At 38.4% G+C, this 22281-nt stretch overlaps 1 protein-coding gene across 1 annotated transcript; it reads right to left on the reverse strand.

The window, feature by feature from the left end:
- Positions 1-1147: 1147 nt before the first annotated feature.
- On the reverse strand, positions 1148-21202 carry LOC132191451 (ubiquitin carboxyl-terminal hydrolase 8-like). Its single transcript, XM_059606467.1, has 13 exons — positions 20739-21202; positions 20028-20234; positions 16704-16845; positions 13947-14006; positions 13703-13798; positions 11639-11995; positions 11390-11530; positions 11021-11191; positions 10456-10713; positions 9900-10045; positions 5649-6179; positions 5139-5412; positions 1148-1702 (listed from the first exon to the last, which is right to left on the reverse strand). Exons 1-13 carry the CDS (start codon positions 21062-21064, stop codon positions 1586-1588), a joined length of 2826 nt encoding a protein of 941 aa, XP_059462450.1. The 5' UTR covers positions 21065-21202; the 3' UTR covers positions 1148-1585.
- Positions 21203-22281: the final 1079 nt, after the last annotated feature.

A 22281-nucleotide genomic window follows, 5' to 3' on the forward strand; every position in this document is an offset into this window, starting at 1 on the left:
ACCTTTGGTGTAGAATGAAGACCGGAAAAGAAATCAGATATAATGTAAAATAGAGAACATGAAATTTCTTTAATTTTTTCAACAGTACAAATTTAATTTTGAATTTTTATGAGAGAAATGAAATTTGCATTGTCTTTAGAGCACCTTAAGCCAAATCCATAATTTACAGCCATATTCCTATAACGTGTCCCAACATTTTCTGGTAAGAAAGAGAAACTAACATAGAAATTTTTGGTGGCAGAGAAAAACAATTTGGACATTTACCTGAGAGTAATGTTAGAAGTTTTTCATGTCCCTCTAAAAATGATGTAAATCACCATTAGACTTGTGATTGATTACTATTAAATTTTGATCAAGTAGTGATTTTAAAAGTTATTTCATTTTTAGATAAACATAAAAGAGACTTTTAGAATTACTCTTAGCGTAATGATAAGATTACTTGCTTAAATTTGAATCATTTATTTTTCCAACAAGCTTGACAATTAAACGTTTGCCCTTGATACATGATTAAAACATAATCAATATCATATTAAGCTGAACTTGATCAGGTTAATTAATTTGACAGGTTTGTCCACTATAAAATAACCTTTTTTTTTTATAAAAAAAGAAAAAGAAAAAAAGAAACAATAATTCTCCTGTAAACTTGTTAATAAAGTGACAAAAAAAATCTCGATTGATGATCAATGAGCTAATCAACTCAATTCTCATGAACCTGTTTGTTAACAATTTAGTCTCTCCCTCCTTCAGGGTAAGATTTAAGAGTTGACTCAACAAGCTACAAAATCTCAAACAAATACTATTTACAAGAATTTTGGACGAGTGTGCCATGTACAGGAATCCCTATAGAAATAATTTTGCCAAAGTCAGAAAAAGATCGTCTCCAAAATCATTATGATTAGGGGATGTGTATGCCTTCTTCATTAATGGCAAATCTTTGTGCTGCAACATAACAGGGTTAATGTGAAACGTAGCTTCATATCTGTCACAAACTTCTAGGAAGAGGGCCTCACAAGAGCTTCACAAGGACAATATGCTGCAAATTTTGTAGCTTGGTGTACAGTGCCCAGACTTCAATTGTTAACCCCCACTCCCACAGTGCAAATTGTTTTTTAAGTGTCACAATTCAAACAAATAGTGGAAAAGAAAGTGTACTAAAAAAAATTTAACAAACGATATAATTGGGGAGAAACTTTCCCCATCTGAAAATGGATAGGTATACAAAGAATTCTTTCAATGAAGGATATGTACATGTATCACAAAAGAGGTAACAATCTAACCCCATTCACCTGATCCCACTGAAAGCTGTACAGTATTGAATTCTTTATTCCTTTTCCTCTGTATGTATTCGGATTAAGATTTTCAAATCCTAATCCATATGTATAATCTTCATTCCAAGCTAATATGCATCCTCTTCATTCCAAGCTCTATCCATATGTATCTCCTTCATTCCAAGCTGCAACAAAAAGCCTTGCTCCTAGAGGAAACCTATAAAATGTTTCGGGGGAAAAAAGAAAGGAAAAGATAAAGCTAATGCTAGCCTTCTCCTCCATCCAAATTATCGGGACTGACTAAAAATTTCTGAAGATTATACATCTGGGACTCTCTTGTAGAAAAGAACATAAGCAGCGGATGTCTTAATCCTGTCCTTACTGACAGGAAAAACCTTCTCATCATCAAACTCAAACCACATACCATTGCCAAGCTGCATGCGAACAAAATGCATCAGAACACCTATAAAATATTGGAAATCATGTGCATTGCAGAAAAGACATAAAGATGTTCCTGCAAGCACTTTACATAAACATCCAAGTGCTTTACATAATTGTCAAGATAAAAATCCCCAGTTTCTCACTATTTTTTGCTTTTATCATTATTTTATAGCAGTTAAGCCATTACCATAACAAGTCCACAAATATCAATAAACTCAACATTGTAAGGGTGCATGCGACAGGTAATCTTTACTAATGAATAAGCCGAAAGGGGGATACGATGGTAGACATTCCTACAAAAATGAAAATACTAAAGAAATGACAATGAAAAAGTGATAAATGACCACCATTCAGATAACAACAAATTTATTCAGCAATTACATGAGAGGATTAACTACCACAAAACTTTTTCTTTTTTTTTTAATTAGTTCTACCGCAAAACTATCAGCATAAAATATGCCTTTTTTTTTTAATAAGTAATCAATATATATCATTAAAAGCGTAAGGCACTCCTAAATCCACAAGAAGTATACAAAAGAAAACACGTAGCTAGAAAGAGCAAAAAAAAAAAAAAAAAATCACTATAACTAATTGTCAAAGGAGACACATAAGCAACTGTCCATATATACAAAGTTTTGAAGAATAAGGATTTAATCTCCTCCGATATCCTCTCCCGGTCTTCAAAACACCTAGCCATCATATGCTTAGCACACTATGATACGATATCAATGCTTTTCAATCAATTACATTAAGGAAAGCAACCTTTTAGTGCTACCACTTACCATCTATGATAATCCTACTTGCTACAAATTTTTTTTTTTTTTTGATACTCGCTACAAATTGACCTGAAACTCCATTATACCAGTATTCCCTGAACTTTGATGCCCACTCTATCATAAAATTGGAACTACCTCGTATTTCAATTATGACGTAGATTAAAATGCTTGCATTAGTTTTCATTTCAGGACAAAAGATTGGAAAGTGGCCGCCCTCCACTATGATCAATACCACGACAAAGTATGTTTTAATCAAGCAATACTGGGCACAACACTCCTCAGTTTGACTTCCCAACCTCTTGCTAGCTGCGCTCTTCCAGGAGTGCCGCCTCCTACCCCCTGTCCCTCTTCTCCTTCATCACCTTTCAACCATCTTCCCCCTCTCCCAGTCCCACCGCCCACCTCTGCCACCCTCTTCCACTGCCCTAAATCCCTTTTCCACCGCCTCCCATCCCTCTTCTCTATCAGATCCAGCCTCCTTCCCATCCCTCTTCTCTATCAGATCCAGCCTCCTTCCCTAGATCTAACCTTGTTCCGTCCCACTAAATCCCTTTTCCACCGCCTCCCACCCCTCTTCTCTATCAGATCCAGCCTCCCCTTCCCTAGATTTAGCCTTGTTCCGTCCCATGGCGCCCTCTCCCCCCTCTTTGCCACTTCTCCCTACCTTGCTGCTCCCCTCCATCCCCCACTACTGCCACCCCCAACCCTCTTCCCTCAAATCTTGGTTTCCCTTTCCCAAATCTAGCCCCCTTTCATGTCTCACCACTCTCCTTCCCCCTCTATCACCTCCCCCCTCCACCGTCAAGGCTCTTTGGTAAATCACTTTCCCATTTTAGTTTTTTTTTTTGATAAGTAAACTTTCCCATTTTAGTAAAACAATAACATGATTTTTCCTTTTTCCTTTTCTGTTTGCCTCTCTTTTTAGGCACTCAGGATTTTTGATTTAAGAGGCCATAACAATGGGTCTCCAAATCCACAATGCATAATGATACCTTCCATTTGTTGCACCTCTACAATGGTAATCTCCCCTCAATGTGGCTCAAAACCAACTAGTCTCAGTGTGACCGGATCTGTTGTGCTGGATAAGTTCATCTTACTCCTGCGCTAGCCACTTTTGTCTCCAGCAGTCCCAGTGGAGTCCCCTTTGAACTGCTTTCAAACCATCGGAATCTTCCACGAACCTTCTATTGGACCAAGCTTTTAGCCCATTTCCTATTTTATTGTCTTCTACCGGCATTGTAACTTACTGGTCTGATGTTGTAGTAAGGGTTTCTAGCCTTGTTCTTTGATCTTCTTGTATGTTATTTGCTTAGGCCAACAAAAAAAAGAAAGGACTAGCATCCAAATTTCCAGCAATAATCCCATCATTTTAGAACATCACACTTGTGATTCTATAAAAAAAAAATTTCAAAGAAGTTCGAAAAGTTTCAGACTTGTGTAGGTTGGAATGAAACCTTTCAATGATAAAGCCCTATAATGGTAATGGTGTCCACGAAGAAAAAATAACTCTAAGGTATACATCCTATATATGGTATCCTATTAAAATGCTAGCCACGTTTGAGCTGTCACCACAAAATAACTAGTCAATTTGAAGCTTCCTTACAATTCCTTATAAAGTCTAGTTTCACCTAATAACTAAGCAATGTAGGACTTAATACTCATGAAGTCTATTTATAAGCCACCCATCCTATTTGGGCTACTCCTCATCTTTCCAATGTGGGACCGCGATGTTACAAACTCCCAATTTTAAACCCCTAACGTTCCCGTCAGGGCCATATATCATGTTGTGCTCAATTACCACAAGGTGTTACTAGGTGACTCTAATATCATTTGTAACAACCCAGAGAAAATCACTATCACCTCAAAAGGACTAGCACTCATGAACTCTCTTTATAAACCACTCACTCTATTATTAACCACAAACTCCCAATTTTAAACCCCTAACGTCCCCGTCAGGGCCATATATCATGTTGTGCTCAATTACCACAAAGTGTTACTAGGTGACTTTAATATCATTTGTAACAACCCAGGAAAAATCGCTATCACCTCAAAAGAACTAGCACTCATGAATTCTCTTTATAAACCACTCACTCTATTTTTTTTTTTTTTTATAAGTAATAAAAAGTTTTATTAAAAGCGTATAGGCGCCTCAAAGTACACTGGGAGTATACAATGGAAACACCTAACGAGAAGAAGAAAAGCGAAAAAGAAAATCATCAATAAGTAATCGACACCGGAAAGACATGCGCCACAGTCTAGAGATACAAAGTATGAAAACAAGAGGCTAAGATGTCTTCCAAAGTCCCCTCTAAATCCTCAAAACACCTACTATTCCTTTCTCTCCATAAACACCAGAAAAAACAAGTGGGCACCATCTTCCAAACCGCGGCACTCCCCCTCCTCCCCGAGGACCACCAACAGGCAAGTAAATCCGAAACCCGTCTCGGCATCACCCAAGACAACCCAAACCGACCAAAAAAACGTACACCATAGGACATAGGCAACCTCGCAATGAAGGAGAACCACTCACTCTATTGTTAACCACTCACTATGGCCTACTCCTCATATTTTGAATGTGGGACCACCGGGTTGTTATATTACCAACCAGCAATTGATTAAAAAAGAATCTCAAAACAGAAGAATCACCACTTACATGAACAGATGCTGTATAGTGACCGCCACCCAAACCTCCATAGTGATTACTAATTGCATACAGCATGTAGCAAGTAGACAACTGGCTATTCTTGTGGGCAATGTAGGTTGAGAATTCAAGATCATCAACTGGAAAATCAACAAAGGTTTCTAGCTTATTCTTAAAATATCGGTCATATGAGAACCTCTTCAAATGAACAACAAGAATCTCAGGCAATCTCCAGAGATCTAGCTTTTTGATGGCTTGCCGAGGCTTGTTGCAGCTAGGGCAGTACCTATAGTGACATATAGAGCAAAGTAATTATACAAAGTTGAATAAAATAACAGCTTGATTTGCATAAGTACAAGTCAAAGAGGTTTGTCATGGTATAAGGACCAAACCCAATCTGAGGTTAATCATGTAAAAATAATTTCTTTTCTTCATTCCCATTCACCAAACAAAGTCAAGAATAACTGTCAACAAGAACAAAAAGTTTTAGAGCTAGAATGAAAAATGAGAGTACACACTAACCACATGTCTTCAGGTCCTAAAGGCTCCTCCTTTAAGAAGGCTTCAAGGCATTTGTATAGAGAAACAGACTCTTGAGGCCTCCTCATGAACCTTTGGGGCTTAAAGACCTCCGGCAAGGAGCTGAGAAGACCTGTATCATACTTCTCAATCATCTTATCTGACCATAAAACAAGCACCTCCAACTCCTTGGTCAACCCTGAGACCAGTACGGGCTCATTCATCTTTATCTCGGACCCTGGTCCTTTGTAGAACATAAAGTCAGCACCCAACTGTGTCTCATCTCGTGTTCCACAGTCCAAACCAGTTTCAGTATCCAAAACTGTAGAGCTAGTTGCATCCTCCATTTCAGAATCTTCATTAGCAGGATTTCCCACATCATCATCATAATCATTTAATACATCTTCAATGGGCAATAAAAATGCATTGAGTAATTGCAGAAACTGTTTACGAATATCAGATCCATAAGAAAGATCTGACAACCTTGCTACAAGTGGAATGCCAAATGTCTTCCACCTTGGGGTAATGCCATAACTGCAAGGCCAGAAAATAGCTATAAAAATGACAAATTTCCAACTTTCATCAAATGCAACACAAGTTCAACAACTTCGAGAGAGATCATCAAGAAGCTGAGGAAACAATTAACAAAAGGGAGTGCCACCGTAGTACATGGGATGTATAAAGAGAATACGAAAAAATAAATAAAATATGCTCAATCTAATCTTAAGTTCAAAAGCTTCAAGAAGTGAAGCAAAGTTGAGAAAGTGAAACCATCCAATCCCAGAAACATTAGCTTCAGATCCAGCATTGAAATTTCAAAACCACCAAGGTTCCTAGCATTCCACTCTCTCCATATACTCCGTGAACCTTAAAGTTACAACATTCCAGATCATACTACTTCTGTGCCTCCTGAAATGCCTTCTCTGACAAGGCAACACCCAACCATATTAAGACAAAAATCGCCATCAAGAAGATTAAAATTCACCATGTCCTCTAGCATACTAATCGGATAGGAAAATGACCCAGTAAACTCTCTCTCTTTCTCCCCTCGGAGTGTGTAGGCGCATTTGTCTGTATGTTTTCGGTATTGGAAACTTTACAGAGTGGTATTCTGTGATGGTGCATCAGAGCCGCTTTTTTGTTGAAGCCAAAAAATTTGCACTTTCTATAGAGGAGGGGCGATTAGTGTTATGTATCATGGAAAGAAGCAAGGATGCCTCTTGTACAGTTCACTTGGGTAAGGCCAGTGTGGCAGCAGTGATGTTTATCAAGGAGAGGGGCTGAACACATTTGTGAAAACCTCAAGGGTAGACAATAGAGCTTTCATAGTGCATAGATGCTCTAACAGCCATGTCTGCTTTTGAGCTCTGGTGGAATACGGCGATGGCAGTCGAAAAGGCTTTATCATCATTCCAGAGGGATGAGGGGAATGTGTGGAGTAGTGTTTTGGAGTTGCGAAAGGTGCCTGCTTTCCTCGAATCCTCCTTCAGTGCTAGCTGCATACCCTTGTCTACCGAAGAGAACCACGGTGGTCTTCAGTTGTAGCAGAGAAGGATTTGGCTGGGCTTGGTGGAAGAAGGTTGTATGCGGAAGCTCTAGTGGGGGTGAGACAAATTCCGGCAAGGGACAACGCGTAGGGGCATTTATGGAATTTTAGATGGAAAAGAACACAGGGTAAGGGGTGAAAGAGGCAGGGGAAAAATTGTGCCAGTCTCCAGGAATAATGGAATTCAAGTTGTGCATGATAGTACAAATGTCCTCAAGTGTGATATGGGGGAAAACATGGATTTTCACGCTCTTAGCCCTTAGGAACATGATGGTATTGCTAATAGAGAAATTGGAACGTTGCATTGTCAAGTTAGATGAGGGCCAAGGTGTCATTGGGGCTGAGTGTTGTAGGGTAGGCGAAAGCTGTTCTTTATGGGTTAATTGGGAGGGGCTCGATCACTATGGTTCGGGTGCGCACTTGTTTGGCTCGTTTGGGGTGGCCTGGCCCAACAAGGTGAAAGATTAAGAATCAGGCTCAGTAGGTGTTTTTAAGCCCACTTTTTATAGTCAACCTCAACCCACGAGTTCAGAAGCGGGAGTTTCTTCAATGGGCTTGGGTGTGGAAGCGAGCTCGTGTTCCTTTTCTTATCAGCTTGGCGGACCACGACAATCGAAGCCCACATCAAGGGGGAGAGCGTCTAAGCGTTTGAACGCGTGCTAAGAGCTTGGGACCACTTTGGTTAAATACGCCCGGGTTTTAAGTCAAACTTGACCTTGGCCCACTATCCTAAATTAAGTCAGGCTCAAGAGATTCATCTTCGAGTTCAAGCGAGCGTGTGGATTCAGGTCGTCCCTCCGCTCAGCCTGCTAGCGCTCCAGTAGCTCCACAACCACCCCCATGACTATCGTCGATCGCTTTGGTGGAGACAGGAAGGGCATTCAAGGCGATTTGAGCAGTGTAGGTTACGAGTCCAAGGCCGAAGGTTCTTTGTCAAGGGCGTTAACCACAACCACCCAGTCAATGATGCTGCTGCCTATCAAAGTTTCAGTTTTAAGTCCAAACTGTGTCGGTGATGACCAAGTTGCAAAAGTTTCAGATGTTTGTCTGTGGGTGGATGGGTTTACGGAGGCTATCAGCAAAGAGTTGCAAGAGAGTTATAGGGTTCGATGTTGTCTTTTTGGTGCACAGAGTGTCATGTGTAGAAGGGTAGTGGAGTTGTTGGCTAGCTAGAGAGGTGAGTTGGAAAGTCGTTGCATTTAAGAAGCTTGAAGGATGGATTTTCTATGATTAATGTGGTGCATTTGGTGAGAATGCAACGTGAGGAGCTTTGAAGGCTTTGAAGATTGTGTGAGATCGATGTTAGAGTTAAAAGCTGATATGTTCAAATCTCTTTATGCTTGGATGATGGCGTATAATAGTCCTCATTTTCTTAGTTTTACTTGATTTCTTTTTGACAAGTAGTTTTAATGAATTCTGGACTTGTGTTCTTTTTCTCCCTAAATGAGAGTCTCTCTTATATACTTCCTATGTATTTGAGCCCTTTGCGCTTTCTAATGAAATTAACTTGCTTATAAAAAATAAAAATAAAAAGGAAAGCAGGAAACAAATAGGAAAGACAATCAGGAAGCATGTTTCAAAAACTTCAATGGCATATGTACAGAGGATAGATTTCAGATTGGACTAGAATGATACCTAATGAGAAACTTAGGCAAATAGAAAAGTCATAAGAAACCCACATGAAAACCTTGCCAAACTAAGCACTTCAACGACTTATATGATTTAGTTGAAGATTATAACGTACTTAATGTACTTATAATGTACATTTCAGGCTCAAAGTCCAAATTTGAAGTTCACAAATATTTCTTTCTATAATGTTTGTTCAGAAAACCTTCATCATGTTTTAAACATAACAGTAACTAGGAACCCTCTATTGTTGATGACATTAACAACGACGTATTGGGTAGTGTAGATAGAAAGATCTTTGGAAAAGAAGGAAAAAGAAAGCAACAGTATGCCTTCCAATACCGCTTTTTTTAGAAAATTTTCGAACTAGTCAATAATTTTTTCATTTTGCCAAGTTTGTTCTTTATTTATTTATTTTTTACTAAACTAAGCCCAATCATGCTGCATCCGTAGCATTATTAGACATGAAGTATCCTCCTTGGAAGCCTAACTAGGCAATTACCTCTAGACCAAAAAAGAAGCCTTTCTGGTCCAAGTTTAAGTGTCTGTGGTAGTAATTAGATCATTAATATATTTCATTCTATGTTATATTTGCTTTATCAAAAGTAAAAGCGATTTTCGCAATTTCCATACTGCTGGTTATGGGCCACAAGTCTTATTTTAGTAGTATGTTATACGTGGCCTTCAGCTTAGTTAAGCTCCTTACAGTTCGTTGTTTCCTAATTAGACTCCTCATCATTTTTTTATTTTTTTATTTTTATGAGAAGTAGACTCCTCATCTTATTTAATAATAGGTTTATGGGTGGCATGAGTACCTGGTTTGCTCCTTTCCTTTCTCATGCAGTTCACAGCCCCTTGACATATTCAATTTCTTTCCAACTTCAAGTCAAACTCTTTACCTTACGTGGGAAGACACTGATAACCATGAAAGTGGTACATATTCCATGGAACAGTTGGTTAAGTGCTCTAATATTCCAGCAATTACACAGAAATTCTATTATGTAGTTCACTGATTAACTAGACTTGCTAATGAAAAAATACTTGATTTGTAAAAATAACCATAAGAATCTAATTGAACTTACTTTTCCACCTGTTGATGCTTGAAGACAACCAAGGGGGATTTCTCACTATCTTTTGGTAACCGATAAGCAACAAGTCTGTCATCATCTCTGATCAAGGCTATTGAACCAGATGGCTCCAGCCAATTCAAAATTCGATTCATGACTATCTACAAATCACCTCCATGAGATTAGTGCTCAAAGTGGAAAAACAAACGCACACAACACGAGGAAAAATAAGATCAGGCATCTGACATATAGGTCCTGAATCATACATAAATACACACATACATACATATATTGGATCATCTCACTCTCCACTGTTACTTTGAATGACTTAAATTACTTTACTAAGCAGGGGAATCAAAGTGCCTATTATTATGCTAGAGAATCAAAGTAGCCACCCCAATATAGGATGACTATGATAATTAAGGTGTTAGAGAGCTCATTCTCCAGGTCTAAGATTCAGATGCAGTAAGCTCCCATATACACAGACACGAGTGTGTGTGTGCACACACGCACAAGAACCAGTAATGATATGCCACAAACCAATACTCAAAACATATATGAAGCAACATACCTCAGCCACTAACAGGGTTTCGTCATCTCTTAAAGAACATGCAGCACTTAAGGCCTCAATAAGATCTGTGAGTCTCCCACTATTTGGCACAGTTATGGTATACGCAGATGGCAATGTAATCCCATCAGTGCTCACAATTGTCAATGTCATAGTCCGCAATGTTGTTGAAGGTAATGGCAGTGATAGGTACATAAATGGATCAAATGTGACAGATACCTTCTTGCAAAGAGGGCAAATCAGCATTGACCGGTACTGACCCTATAATGTAAGAAACAATCATTTAAAACAAAGATGATTTAAGACAAGCTTTTCATTAGTAATCAATCCAAATAATTAAACACATATGCAACTTCCACCTCAATGTACAAAATAATTAAAAGTTCCGACTGTTTTTCAGAGTAAGCCATTGGAAGGATTAATCATGGTTGCATCAAAGACTTGAAAGAAGGAAGAACGCTATACTGTTGAATACAGCACTACATGTAATAATAGAAATCTCTGCATAACTAGAGGTCAAATTTTCACATCAAATGCAAGATAGAAACTCCTCTAACAGCTAACTCACTTGGCATGCATCAACAATTATGGAATCATTGCGAGCAAGGTGATTCTTCCAATATTCTTCCGCTACTTCTTCATCCGGATGGCCCTCAATATCCTTAGCTTCAATATATGGCTTGCATTTTACACGATTTAAATCTTCATGGAGTCCATCCAACAGGAAAGCAAGAAATTCCTAGATCATAGACATTTAACATACAATGAAATTATTCCTCTTGCACATCACAAAAAATGAAAATTCTTTTTTTTTTAATTTTTTTATTTGGCACCAGGTATCCGGAGCTTTGCTCCAACTAATAATGAAAATTCATATCAGACAGAGAATACAAGGAAACTACAATGATACTTATAAACAAAAAATAACTTCACTAACTTGAGAATCATGCTGATTATAACCACTGAATTGAGGAGCAAAATGAACAAGTTTTGACTTGAACATCCTTGGAGCCACAGGCCTTGCTCCTGGCACCCATAGCTTCCTTAATAGATCTCCAAATGCAAAAGCAAGTTCCCCCTGAACAAGATGACATATTTATCGAAAGATAAGAGTTACAGAAAAAGTGCTATATTCAGACACCAGTTAGTCAAAAGATTAATATAACATAAATATAAATCTGCATACTTTCATCCCCAAAGGGTTATCATAATTAATCTCCTTTTGGTAGTCTCCTAGGAAATAATCAACAAGCTTTGGCGTATGCACCAAGCACTGGATGGCACTGTTCATGAAACAAGTATTTCCAAGATTTTGTAATCCTGTCAAGCCCAAGGAACAAGCTCCTCTATAGCTATCACCACTCTGTGAAGAGTTGGTCAAAGTTAAAAAAGAATCCACTATATCAGTGCTCCGATTCATCTTAAAAGAGTCGCTGCAAAAGGGACCTTCCATCTTGGACTGTACTAGGGCCATCTCATCATTCCTCTGATCTCTACCCTTTAGAGAATCTGAAAATCCATATACTTGCAATTCAAGAAGAATCTGCATGGCCAACATGAAACAAATGAATAAATAAACTGACTAAACAGTTTAATTTTCATGAACTTATATAAATTGCGAAAATGGCTTTAAAACTAAAGTTAACTAAATATTTGTACTCCAATGATTGCAAAAGAGAATCATTAACTACGTACAATTACCAAGGGCTCAAGCAACCAATTTAACACCCTTTTCAACCACGTTTTAGGATGGTCAATAACTAGCAACCTCTTGTGTAGTAAACAGCCTATCAGATTACTCATTTAGAGTGTAATTTTCAAATATCAGATAACGCATTATCAAATTTTAATAACTGCATTTCAATGGTGTCACATAATCTGATAACACATTATCAGATTATGACAACAATACCAATGGTGTCATCCCAAAATTTCAAACATGATCACCCAAATTCACAATCTTTTTTTTTTTTTTTTTTTGATAAGTAAAGAACCCAAATTCACAATCATGCTAATTAAAAAAAAAAAAAAAAAAAAAAAGCAACAGTAGATAATTAAAGCACAGTCGGAATGCTCTCCTTCATCTAATTGTTTTTTTTTTTTTTTAATGAGTAAATCAATCTTATTAAAAAAGCATAGAAGGGTATAATCCTAATACACAAGGGGTATACAAGAGGAACCCCTAATCAGAAGAACATTCATCTAATTGTAAAATATAAGCAGTTGTAGTGAGAAAGCATTTCCCTGAAAAGAGAGATGAATCTAGATTTTTTCCCTACACGATACTTCAAGGCCACTATGTCATCAACAAACAAGGCATAACTGCAACGTAATAGGTCCATAAACTGTAAGTGTTGTATTCACATATATCTTTATTGATATTTAGAAGTAGAAACACGCAAAAGACGCCAAATGATAATTAAACAAAATACCTCTTGAGAAGGATCTGCTCCTGAGAAGGCCAACTACTAAAATTAAAGGGAGAAGTCACCCTCATCGCCAGACCACTATAAAGCCTCTTTAGGATCAGAAATTTATCTTCTTAATGGATTAATCTTTTTGTTTTGATGAATAACCATTGAAATGCAGCTTCTTAACGAATTAATCTTTTTTCTTGATAGGTAATAAAAAGTTTTATTAAAAGCGTATAGGCTCCCCAAAGTACACTGAGAGTATACAACGGAATCACCTAACAAGAAGAAGAAAAGCGAATATTCTTAACGAATTAATCTAAAGCAATATTCTTTCCCTAATATCAATATTCCACACACAAATAAACGCAACAAAATTAAAATTTCTTAAAAAAGATGCTTTGGTATACCTCCTTAAGATCCCATCTTTGCAGAACATTGATATTCCACACACAAATAAACGCAAAGAAATAAAAAAAAAATTCAAAAAAATGGTTTGGTATTCCTCCTTAAGATCCCATCTTTGCAGAACATAATTAAGAGACTCTCTTTGTTTTCTCTATAATGGGCACGTGGGAGAAAAAAGAAGTAAAAGATGATGCTTGATGAAGTCGTAAAATCCTAAACCCACCGAACTCGTTAAAGTAAGACACCCCCACACCCCCAAAAAAAAAAATCAAGGCCTAATTTAGTATAAGTATGATAGCAAGAACACACTATTTATCTACAAATCACCTATTATCCACCATCACCGAGAGAGCTTTTGGTGAATTTCTGGCCCAAACGACTTCATACACAGACAGAATATGAAATTTTAACCAGATAATTTAACTACTTGCCTCTTTGCCTGCTTGTCCAGAAGAATCATTGTGCAGATTAATTCTGTCATTCAGGAAAAATTGGGTTGTCTGCCCTGAGAAGTCCCAAATGCTTAACTGTCCAATGACATAATAGAGTAAATATCATTGCACAAATTATGGGGCAGCACAAATCAGCAGACAATTTTGAGAAGAGATATTAATAAATTGGATGATTCACCATCACAAAAAAAAAAAAAAATTGCAATGTAAAGATGGAACTCACAGGATCAAATTCGGAACTGAAAATGCTGCAGGCTCTCTTGTAAAAACCAAGCACATTGTCCTGAAAATTGCAGTCTAATGTAAAATACAAGAGGTAAGGAACCCTATCTAAAACATCCTGGTTTAAAAAGTTAAAAACACAAGCAATGGTAAATCAATGAATTACTGGGTATCCTATACAACGAATTTGAGCTCTTTCAACCAAAACCACATGACACGGGCACCGTACAATGTACAAGACATCAGGCATCAGGCATAAGAATCAGAATGCAGTTCATTTCCGCAACTAAAACTTTTTTAAAAAAAGTAAATTCAATCTTATTAGAAAGCGCAAAGGGGCACAATACAAGAAGGACATCCAATTAAAGAGAAGATGAAGAACACAAATCCAGAAATTCTAGAAAATTAGAGAAGTGAGAACTCTTGAAAGCAACCATCAACCCATAACCATTGTAACATGACCCACTCTACCCCAAAAAGACTAGACACTAATACCCACAAAACTCTAACTACATCATATCACAGTGGAACAAAAGATGGTTGATGGATTCGCCGCTCTTCTTGCACATGCAACACCAGTCTATCACAATGACATACCTCTTTCTCAGATTGTCCAAGGTTAAAATCTTTCCTAACACTGCTATCTAAACAAAGAAAGCCACTCTTGGAGGGGCCTTATTTCTCCAAATGCTCTTCCAAGGGGAAGAAGAGCCTGCGGGAGGGCTAAGTGCATGATAAATAGATCTAACCTCGAATGTTTTCCTTTTGAAAGGGGTCCAAAAGATTCTATCCTCACCACCTTGACTTATCCTGAGAGAGTACAATAGATTAAAGAATGCAGAGATCATCTCTACCTCCCAATCATGCCTTGGTCTAATGAAGGTGATATCCACTGCAAGAAATCACTTGAAAACAACATATGGTCTGCCACCAATGCCTCCTTAAAACGAGTTATATTAAACAACACAGGTCAAGAAGCCTTCTGGGTCTAATCACCAAACTAAACATCTTGCTAAAACCCGATCTTAGACCCAACTCCCACCTTTTTTTTTGATATGTAAAAGTCATTGTATTAAAAGCGCAAGGGGCGCAATTCATGTACACAGGAAGTATACAAAAGAGCCCACTACACGAGCTTTAAACTGAAAAGGACGCACATAAATCTATAAATTCCGTAAGCGTTGAGGCTTGCGAAGAAGACCCCAATACCCTCCAAGAGAAGAGTGTTTGTAGTACCCTTTGCTTCAATTCTGTAGTGCCCATTTCATGATCCTCAAAGCTCCACGCATTCCTCTCTCTCCATAAGGACCACATTACACACAAAGGAGCCATCCTCCAAATGTGCACGGCTGATCGCTTTCCCCTTTGCCCTCTCCAACTTCCCAAACATTCCTTCAAACTCCCCGGCATCACCCACGTTATACCAAATAGCTGGAGGATCATATTCCATACCTCTACAGCAACTTCACAATGCACTAAAAGGTGATCAATAGATTCGCCACTCTTCTTGCACATACAACATCATTCCGTCACAATGATGTTCTTCTTTCGTAAATTGTCCAATGTTAAAATTTTCCCCATAACCGCCGTCCAAACGAAAAAAGCCACCCTCGGAGGAGCTTCACTCTTCCAAATAAGCTTCCACGGACCATCCACCGGGGCTGAATTTAACTTCACCTTGTAGAAAGACTTCACCTCAAAAATTTTCCTCTTCGAGTGAAGCCAACTAATTTTATCTACCCCACCTTGCCTTACCTGTTGTGAATACAGCAATTCAAAGAATCTCGAAACCTCCTCCAGACCCAACTCCCACCTTAAGACTCACAAATCTAGAGAAGTCCCCCCACACTCCTAATGGTTATCCACATCCCAACCTCGTAGGGTCCAAAAACCTCATTGGAAAACCACCCTCCCCAAATGCTGCCAGATTTAGCTTCGACCACTGATCTCCACAAGGCCTTCCTCTCCGTGGCATAGCCATAACCATTTCTCTACAAAAGCTCAGTTAAACAACAACAGGTTTCTAATCCCCAAACTGCTTAAAGAAAACAGAGTACAAATCTTTGCCCAATTGACTAGGAAGAATTTAAACTCATCACCGACTCTGCCACAACTAAAACTTCTGCACCAGATATTAGAGTTTGCAAGGTTGGGTGACTCAGTGGAGATAAATAGAAAACAAAATTCTATGCAACAACAAATGAAGCACTTGCAAAAATAAGTACTTTTATAATTGATAAAGGAGGAAAAAAGGAGGAAAAAAGAGTGAAGAGAAACTAAAGGGGAGAATGAACCTCTTCAAGCAACAAGTTTGACATTCTAAGATTGCGTTTGAGAGGCCTAAAAATGCTTTTAACACTCAAAAAGTCTATTTGAAGAAAAAAGTACTCGTTTGGTAAAAAAATTAAAAGCGCTTTTAAGAGTCCAAAAAGCCCAAAAATGACCAAAACGCACTTTTGGCAAAAACTTAAAAATAAAGCTTTTGCCCAAAAGCTCTTTTTGACTTAAAAACTCTATTTCTTAAATGCAATCCCAAACAGGCTATAAACCATCCATATCACAATCCATGGTAAGACCAATCAATATGTCTAGCACATCATTTCAATTGTTCTTCTACTAGTTAGGAGTTTCTTTTGTATACTTCTTGTGTACTTGGATTGTGCTTTTTAATGAATTGTGTTTACCTATCAAAAAAACAGTCTACAATGGGTAGCGGTGGCAGTGGAAACACAAATAGAAGAGTATATACAAAACTGACCTTTTGGCTCACTTTTACCACCAATGAATTTGTTTCCCACAAAACAGAAAGCCTAATTTGTATAGGAAACACATCCTGCAAAGAATCTCCTGCACCATAGTGACTGCCAATATCCTTCACTGCTACACTAAGATCATTATGCCTACAGAAAGAGTAGAAGCAATCAATACCAAATGCATCATGCAAATTTGTTGATGCATTAAGATAGTAATGTTGAGCAAATTTCAGGCAAACCATCTCTATATCATATGCAGATTCAAAGAAGACCAGAGGGAGAGGGAGAGAAGTATAGATGTGGGAGTGGACAAGGAGGAGGGAAAGAAGAAAGAAAGAAAGAAACAGGTTTCACCTATACTATAAATCTCTCCTTCACACTTTCCTAAGCACCTGATACAAGAAAATAAACGGTGCAAGCTGCCCTTCTATAACTCGACAGGGTAAAATGCATAGATAGTGAATTATGGACATAATGTTAATTAATAAATGGCAACATAGAATTAATGCAGCCAACTCCAAATTATTGGAATGAAGCTACATTAAGCTGTTGTCCAGGGTTGCTCAGCACCACCGAATGATCATAAGGATGTACTAACCTCACTCCTGGCTTTAGAAATGGCATTGACTTCCCAACTTGTAACAAAAAATCTATCTTGTTCATAAGGTATTTTAAACTTGACCTCCCTTATGGGTGAAAGGCCTTGAAATATGCTGATGTTATGCTAAAATAACTTCAAATTTAATTTTACCTTATGCAGCACCTAAATTAAGTAAAAGGCTAAGGTGTGAATTCAAACTAAAGTAGGGTGCTTATGTATGTCTCTCCATGCATAAATTAAATCAAACATCTCATTCACCTGAAATGACATCCTCATCTTCAAAACCAATTAACCATAGCCAATCTCAACCAGCATATTGTCACCACCATAACAAGTTTTCCATCAACACCACCTCCACAAGTCCTACCGCCATCACTACCACCTCTCTCTCCCAATTTCGAGGATATTTTCGACTTCAGCATTTGTGCTCTTCATTTATAATAGCAAAATACAACTTTAGATGCCTAAAGAAAACTACTTTCTTCAGCAGTTATGCCATTCTTTTGTGATAATAGGATGCAAATAATCCCTAGGTTAAATGCCCAAGGAAAACTACATTCCTTGTTATTTTTATAAACAACATGACAAATGTCAAGTTACAATAAACCGCATCTACAGTACTTATGGTCTTATTTTATGACATTAGGATGCAATGAATCCCTAGGCCTGAGCCGAATGAAAACTGCTTAACAAGTTTTCTTTTATATAAGTACGAAATATCATTATTAAAAGCACAAAATGCAACTCAAGTACACAAAGAGTATATAAGAGAAACACCTAGCTAGAAAGAGCGAACAAGTCAAAAAAATCATGAAAACTAAGCAAATTAAAATCTAAAGAAGTTGTACAATGATAAAGAATTTGGAAAAAGAAAAACTTAAGCTCTATCACCACCCTCTCACTGTCTTCAAATTTTTTATCATTTCTTTCCCTCCAAAGGCAATACAAAAGGCAAAACATAACCATCTTCCACACAGTTGTGCTCTAAGGATTGCCTCTCAATCTTCTCCTACAAGTAAAAAGGTCTACTACTTTCTCAAACATGACCCAAGCTAACCCAACACAACTGTAAATGACACTCCATAAGGCACTGGCAATCTCACAATGGAGGAGGTGATCCACAAACTCTCCACTCTTCTTACACATACAACACTAGTCAACCACAATAACATGTTGTTTCCTTGGGTTATCCATAGTGAGGATATTCTCTTGGGTGGTTGTCCAAGCAAAAATCAACAAAAATCTTTAGTTTCTTGCCTGTTTTAATCTAAAACCTCATGCGTTTATTATAACTTTCTTACTCTATACTAGCATGTATGATAGATTTTTTATATATATAAGTAATCAAAATATCATTAAAAGAGTAAGGCACCCCCAGGTACACAAGAACTATACAAGAGAAGTCACCTAACTAGTAGGAGCTAGCATGTACGATAGATGCTATTAAGGCAAGGTCTCGCTTTATCATAGGGTTCAAGGAGGCCTAGTTCAAAGGAGTAACTGAAATTATATGTACATGTACTTCCTTTCTTTTTTAATGATGGGAACCTTTCAAGGGGGGCCACTTCAAGTACCCACCCATGTAGGCCAAACGCCGGGCCCGTGCAAAACGCTCTCTCTACGTGGATTGGGTAAGACTCCAGCTTCAGCCATACCCCAGCACGGCCCAACCCCAAAGAATTGTTTGCATTCAAGAGGATTCGAACCTTAGACCTAATGGGAATATCACCAATACCAAGGCTCTTACCACTCGAGCCAAACCCTTAAGAGTTGATCAACTAGTTGATCTTGGGTCTCTACCCCCTTCTTACAGGGGAAGAAAATGCCATACATGCTAGAGCTCATCAGCAATTACTGCACCTAATGCTAAAGATAGCCAAGCTCAAGAATTCAATGTCTTTGGAAAGACTCACACCTATTTAAGATTGTAGGTCTAAAAGTTCCCTAATTCAAAGTCTTAGTACTTGTACATGCCTCCTACTGTTGATATCTTTTTTTCTTCCACCAAAGATGAAAATAAATGTTTGCTGCTGTTTCTTGGTTTCTTCCTTCAAATGACTCTTCATCATTCTATGTTGTAATTCCTCTCCTACTTCTGCAGTATTTTGTTTCCTACCACAAAAGAAAATGGAAGCCCATGACAGCTTCCTTGCCACTTTATGTTAAATTTGTTTTGTTGCCCATTCAACTATGGGTTTTTTAAGTGCATATCAATGTCATATCGCAAAACATTTACAATCTAAATTGTTCAAGTGGAGACTACATTCATCTACATTCCTGACATATTTTTCCATACCCAAATTCTACACAAATAAATGGGAAAAAAAATAAATAAAAAATAAAACATAAAATAAACTAGGACTTTTAAGGGGAAGACCAAACAGATATTTAAAGAAAATAAACACTTCAAATCTGCATCTTAGCTACTACCTAGAAAAAAGCAATCTAAAATGTAAAACAAATATTTTTTCCACCTCAATCTTTTCTTACTCATTGTGCTATTCAGGAAGAACCATATTAATCAAATGATAACTTAGTAAAAAAGTCCTGGTAGAACCATTATAATGGGTATTAATGGCTCAGAACCAATATAATTCTCACGCTTAATCAAATGATAAGACGTTTACGGTACATGACCTCTTGCATGTTGTCAACAACAAACATTTTGCAAAAAGAAGAAACCAAAGGAAAAAATTCACAACATAGAAGCAAATGTATATTTCCTCACCACTTGAGGGCCCGCAACCACATTGCTTCAGGAAGCAAGGCGTACTCACGGCTTGAAAACCCTTCTCCTGCTTTATCACTTTTCCCAGAATCCTCTTTCTTCCTCAAATGCAATACAATTTCGGAGCCAGTGTCATCACTCAATGACACAGAGTATAAAACACCTCCTGCTTCATCATCATCACGCTGCTGCGACTCCTTCCACCACCTGAAAATCCAATGCAAACACAATGAGGCCACATAAAAACACATATTCCCTCCTTGAATGCGTTGTCTGCGTCCAACCCACAACCATTTCTACATCCATAAAGCACACCAATACGCCAAACTCTCCCACAAAATCTAATTTGGAGCAATAAAATAACAGCGACAAGTCAATTTATCTCATTTACCATTTTTACTAATTTACCCAACAGAAAGTTATCATATCAAAGAATCTCACTCACACACTCAATAAATCTCCCTTACTTCACAAGTTCACGGCGAAATTTCCTATGGAAACAAACGAAGCCTTACGACACTCTCTCTGGAACTTCAAATTCCATGCCTCAAAACAAACGAAAACCTCCCAAAATCAAACTAAGCCCAGTAAGCAACAAAGCATCAAACATGCCTCCTACTTCACCATCCTAGACATCCATTTCGTTTTTTGTTCGCTTTCTGGGCAGCCAAGCAGCCAAAAACGAAGAGGAAGTAAGGGAGTGGAAAATACCTGTAGGGAACCAAGTAGACCTTGTCAACGGCATTGGCGTCCTCGTCGTCTTCGTCTTCGTCGAGGAGGCGCCGTTGAGGGCGGAAGCGGTAGTGGGAGTCAAGGTCCCAAAGGTCGTCGGCGGCGGCGGAGGAGGAGGAGGAGGAGTAGAAGAAGTTGTCATCCATAGTGAATAGGGCTAGGGTTTTGGAGGCAAGGGCGCGTGCGAGGGACCTGCAGAGGTGGAGCGTGGAGAGGGAGAGGTGGACGAGCTTGAGCGAGAGGAAGCGGGTGGGTCTGGCTAGGAGGAGCGCGAGACGGAGCTTCTCGTAGAGACGGCGGGTCATGAAGCCATCTGACTCACCCCCTAAACACTTTGTGCGTGAGAGAGTAAATGGCCTCCGAGTTTCGAGACCCACTTGGCGCTGCCCAAGGCACGCGTGAGAGGAGGGTGGGGTTGGTGGATTGGAGTGGTGTCTGGCGGAGGGGTGGCTTACACGCGCTTACGACGAGAGTATGGGGGGGGTGTGGGGGCGGTCAAGATGGTTCTTGGTGGCTACTGGCTACTTTTGCAAGTGTTTTGCTGCGACCCGTTATGGACACGTGGTAGGAGGGTCCCCTGAGTTTGTGGACCCACTTTTTAACCAAGTGGATTGGGCTTTTACGGTTAGGCCCTGGGCTTCTATTACGGGCTTGAGAAGCTAAAGATAGCTACAGATGAGAATTGATTGCATATCTTTAATGAGACAAGGGGACGCTCTCAGTCCAAATAGCTGTGGGTTTGCACTACATAGTATTGGGCTTTTGTTAACAAAATTATAGGCAGCTTTTTTAAACTCCCTTCTAAGCTGCAAATTCTTGTATGCATCTAGGGTTTACTTTGTTAAAATTCAGATCTTATTTGTATCTATTATGAGAATTTTTTTTTTTTCCTTTCGTATGGCTTTAATTGTGTGTCGTCTTCTAATAGGAATTACGATCCTCTCCATTTCATTTGAACTAGATAGTGAAGTGGTTTTTTTGTTCCCTCAAAAAGTGAAAAGACAAAAATACTCTTCAACTATAACTAACTGAATATTATTTAGTTCATTTGAACTGGAGAAGATCATGTTCCTTCTGATAGGGCACGACCTTGGTAAGGCATGACATCTGATTCACGTCCTCTTAGTGAAGTACATCCTCTATCAAATGTTTCTTGACGGCAAGGTACGATACTGACAAAGTAGTATTGCCGAATTTCATGCATACTAACAAGCTGCGACCATTATTGAACGTCGTGTAATGCTATGTGCCCACTGACAGGCCAAGGGCGTTGCTTGATTCTTACTAAGAATGATAGTTAAGTTGGGATGAGGTAACCAAACAATTATCCTTTATACTATGTCTTCCATTGTTATCTAAGCAATTGGCTACTTCATTTTCTCATCCCATCGTTTTGGCCCAACTATCTGACCCAGATTTGTGTTCTCACCTCAGGATTGGTCAAGTAGATACTTGATATATCAATTATTATACTTAGGATTTTTAGGCTCGTTTGGTAAAACCTTTTAAATTGTGCTTTTTA

This window comes from Corylus avellana, chromosome ca9 (genome assembly GCF_901000735.1).
Source record: "Corylus avellana chromosome ca9, CavTom2PMs-1.0".
Taxonomy (NCBI): Eukaryota; Viridiplantae; Streptophyta; class Magnoliopsida; order Fagales; family Betulaceae; genus Corylus; species Corylus avellana.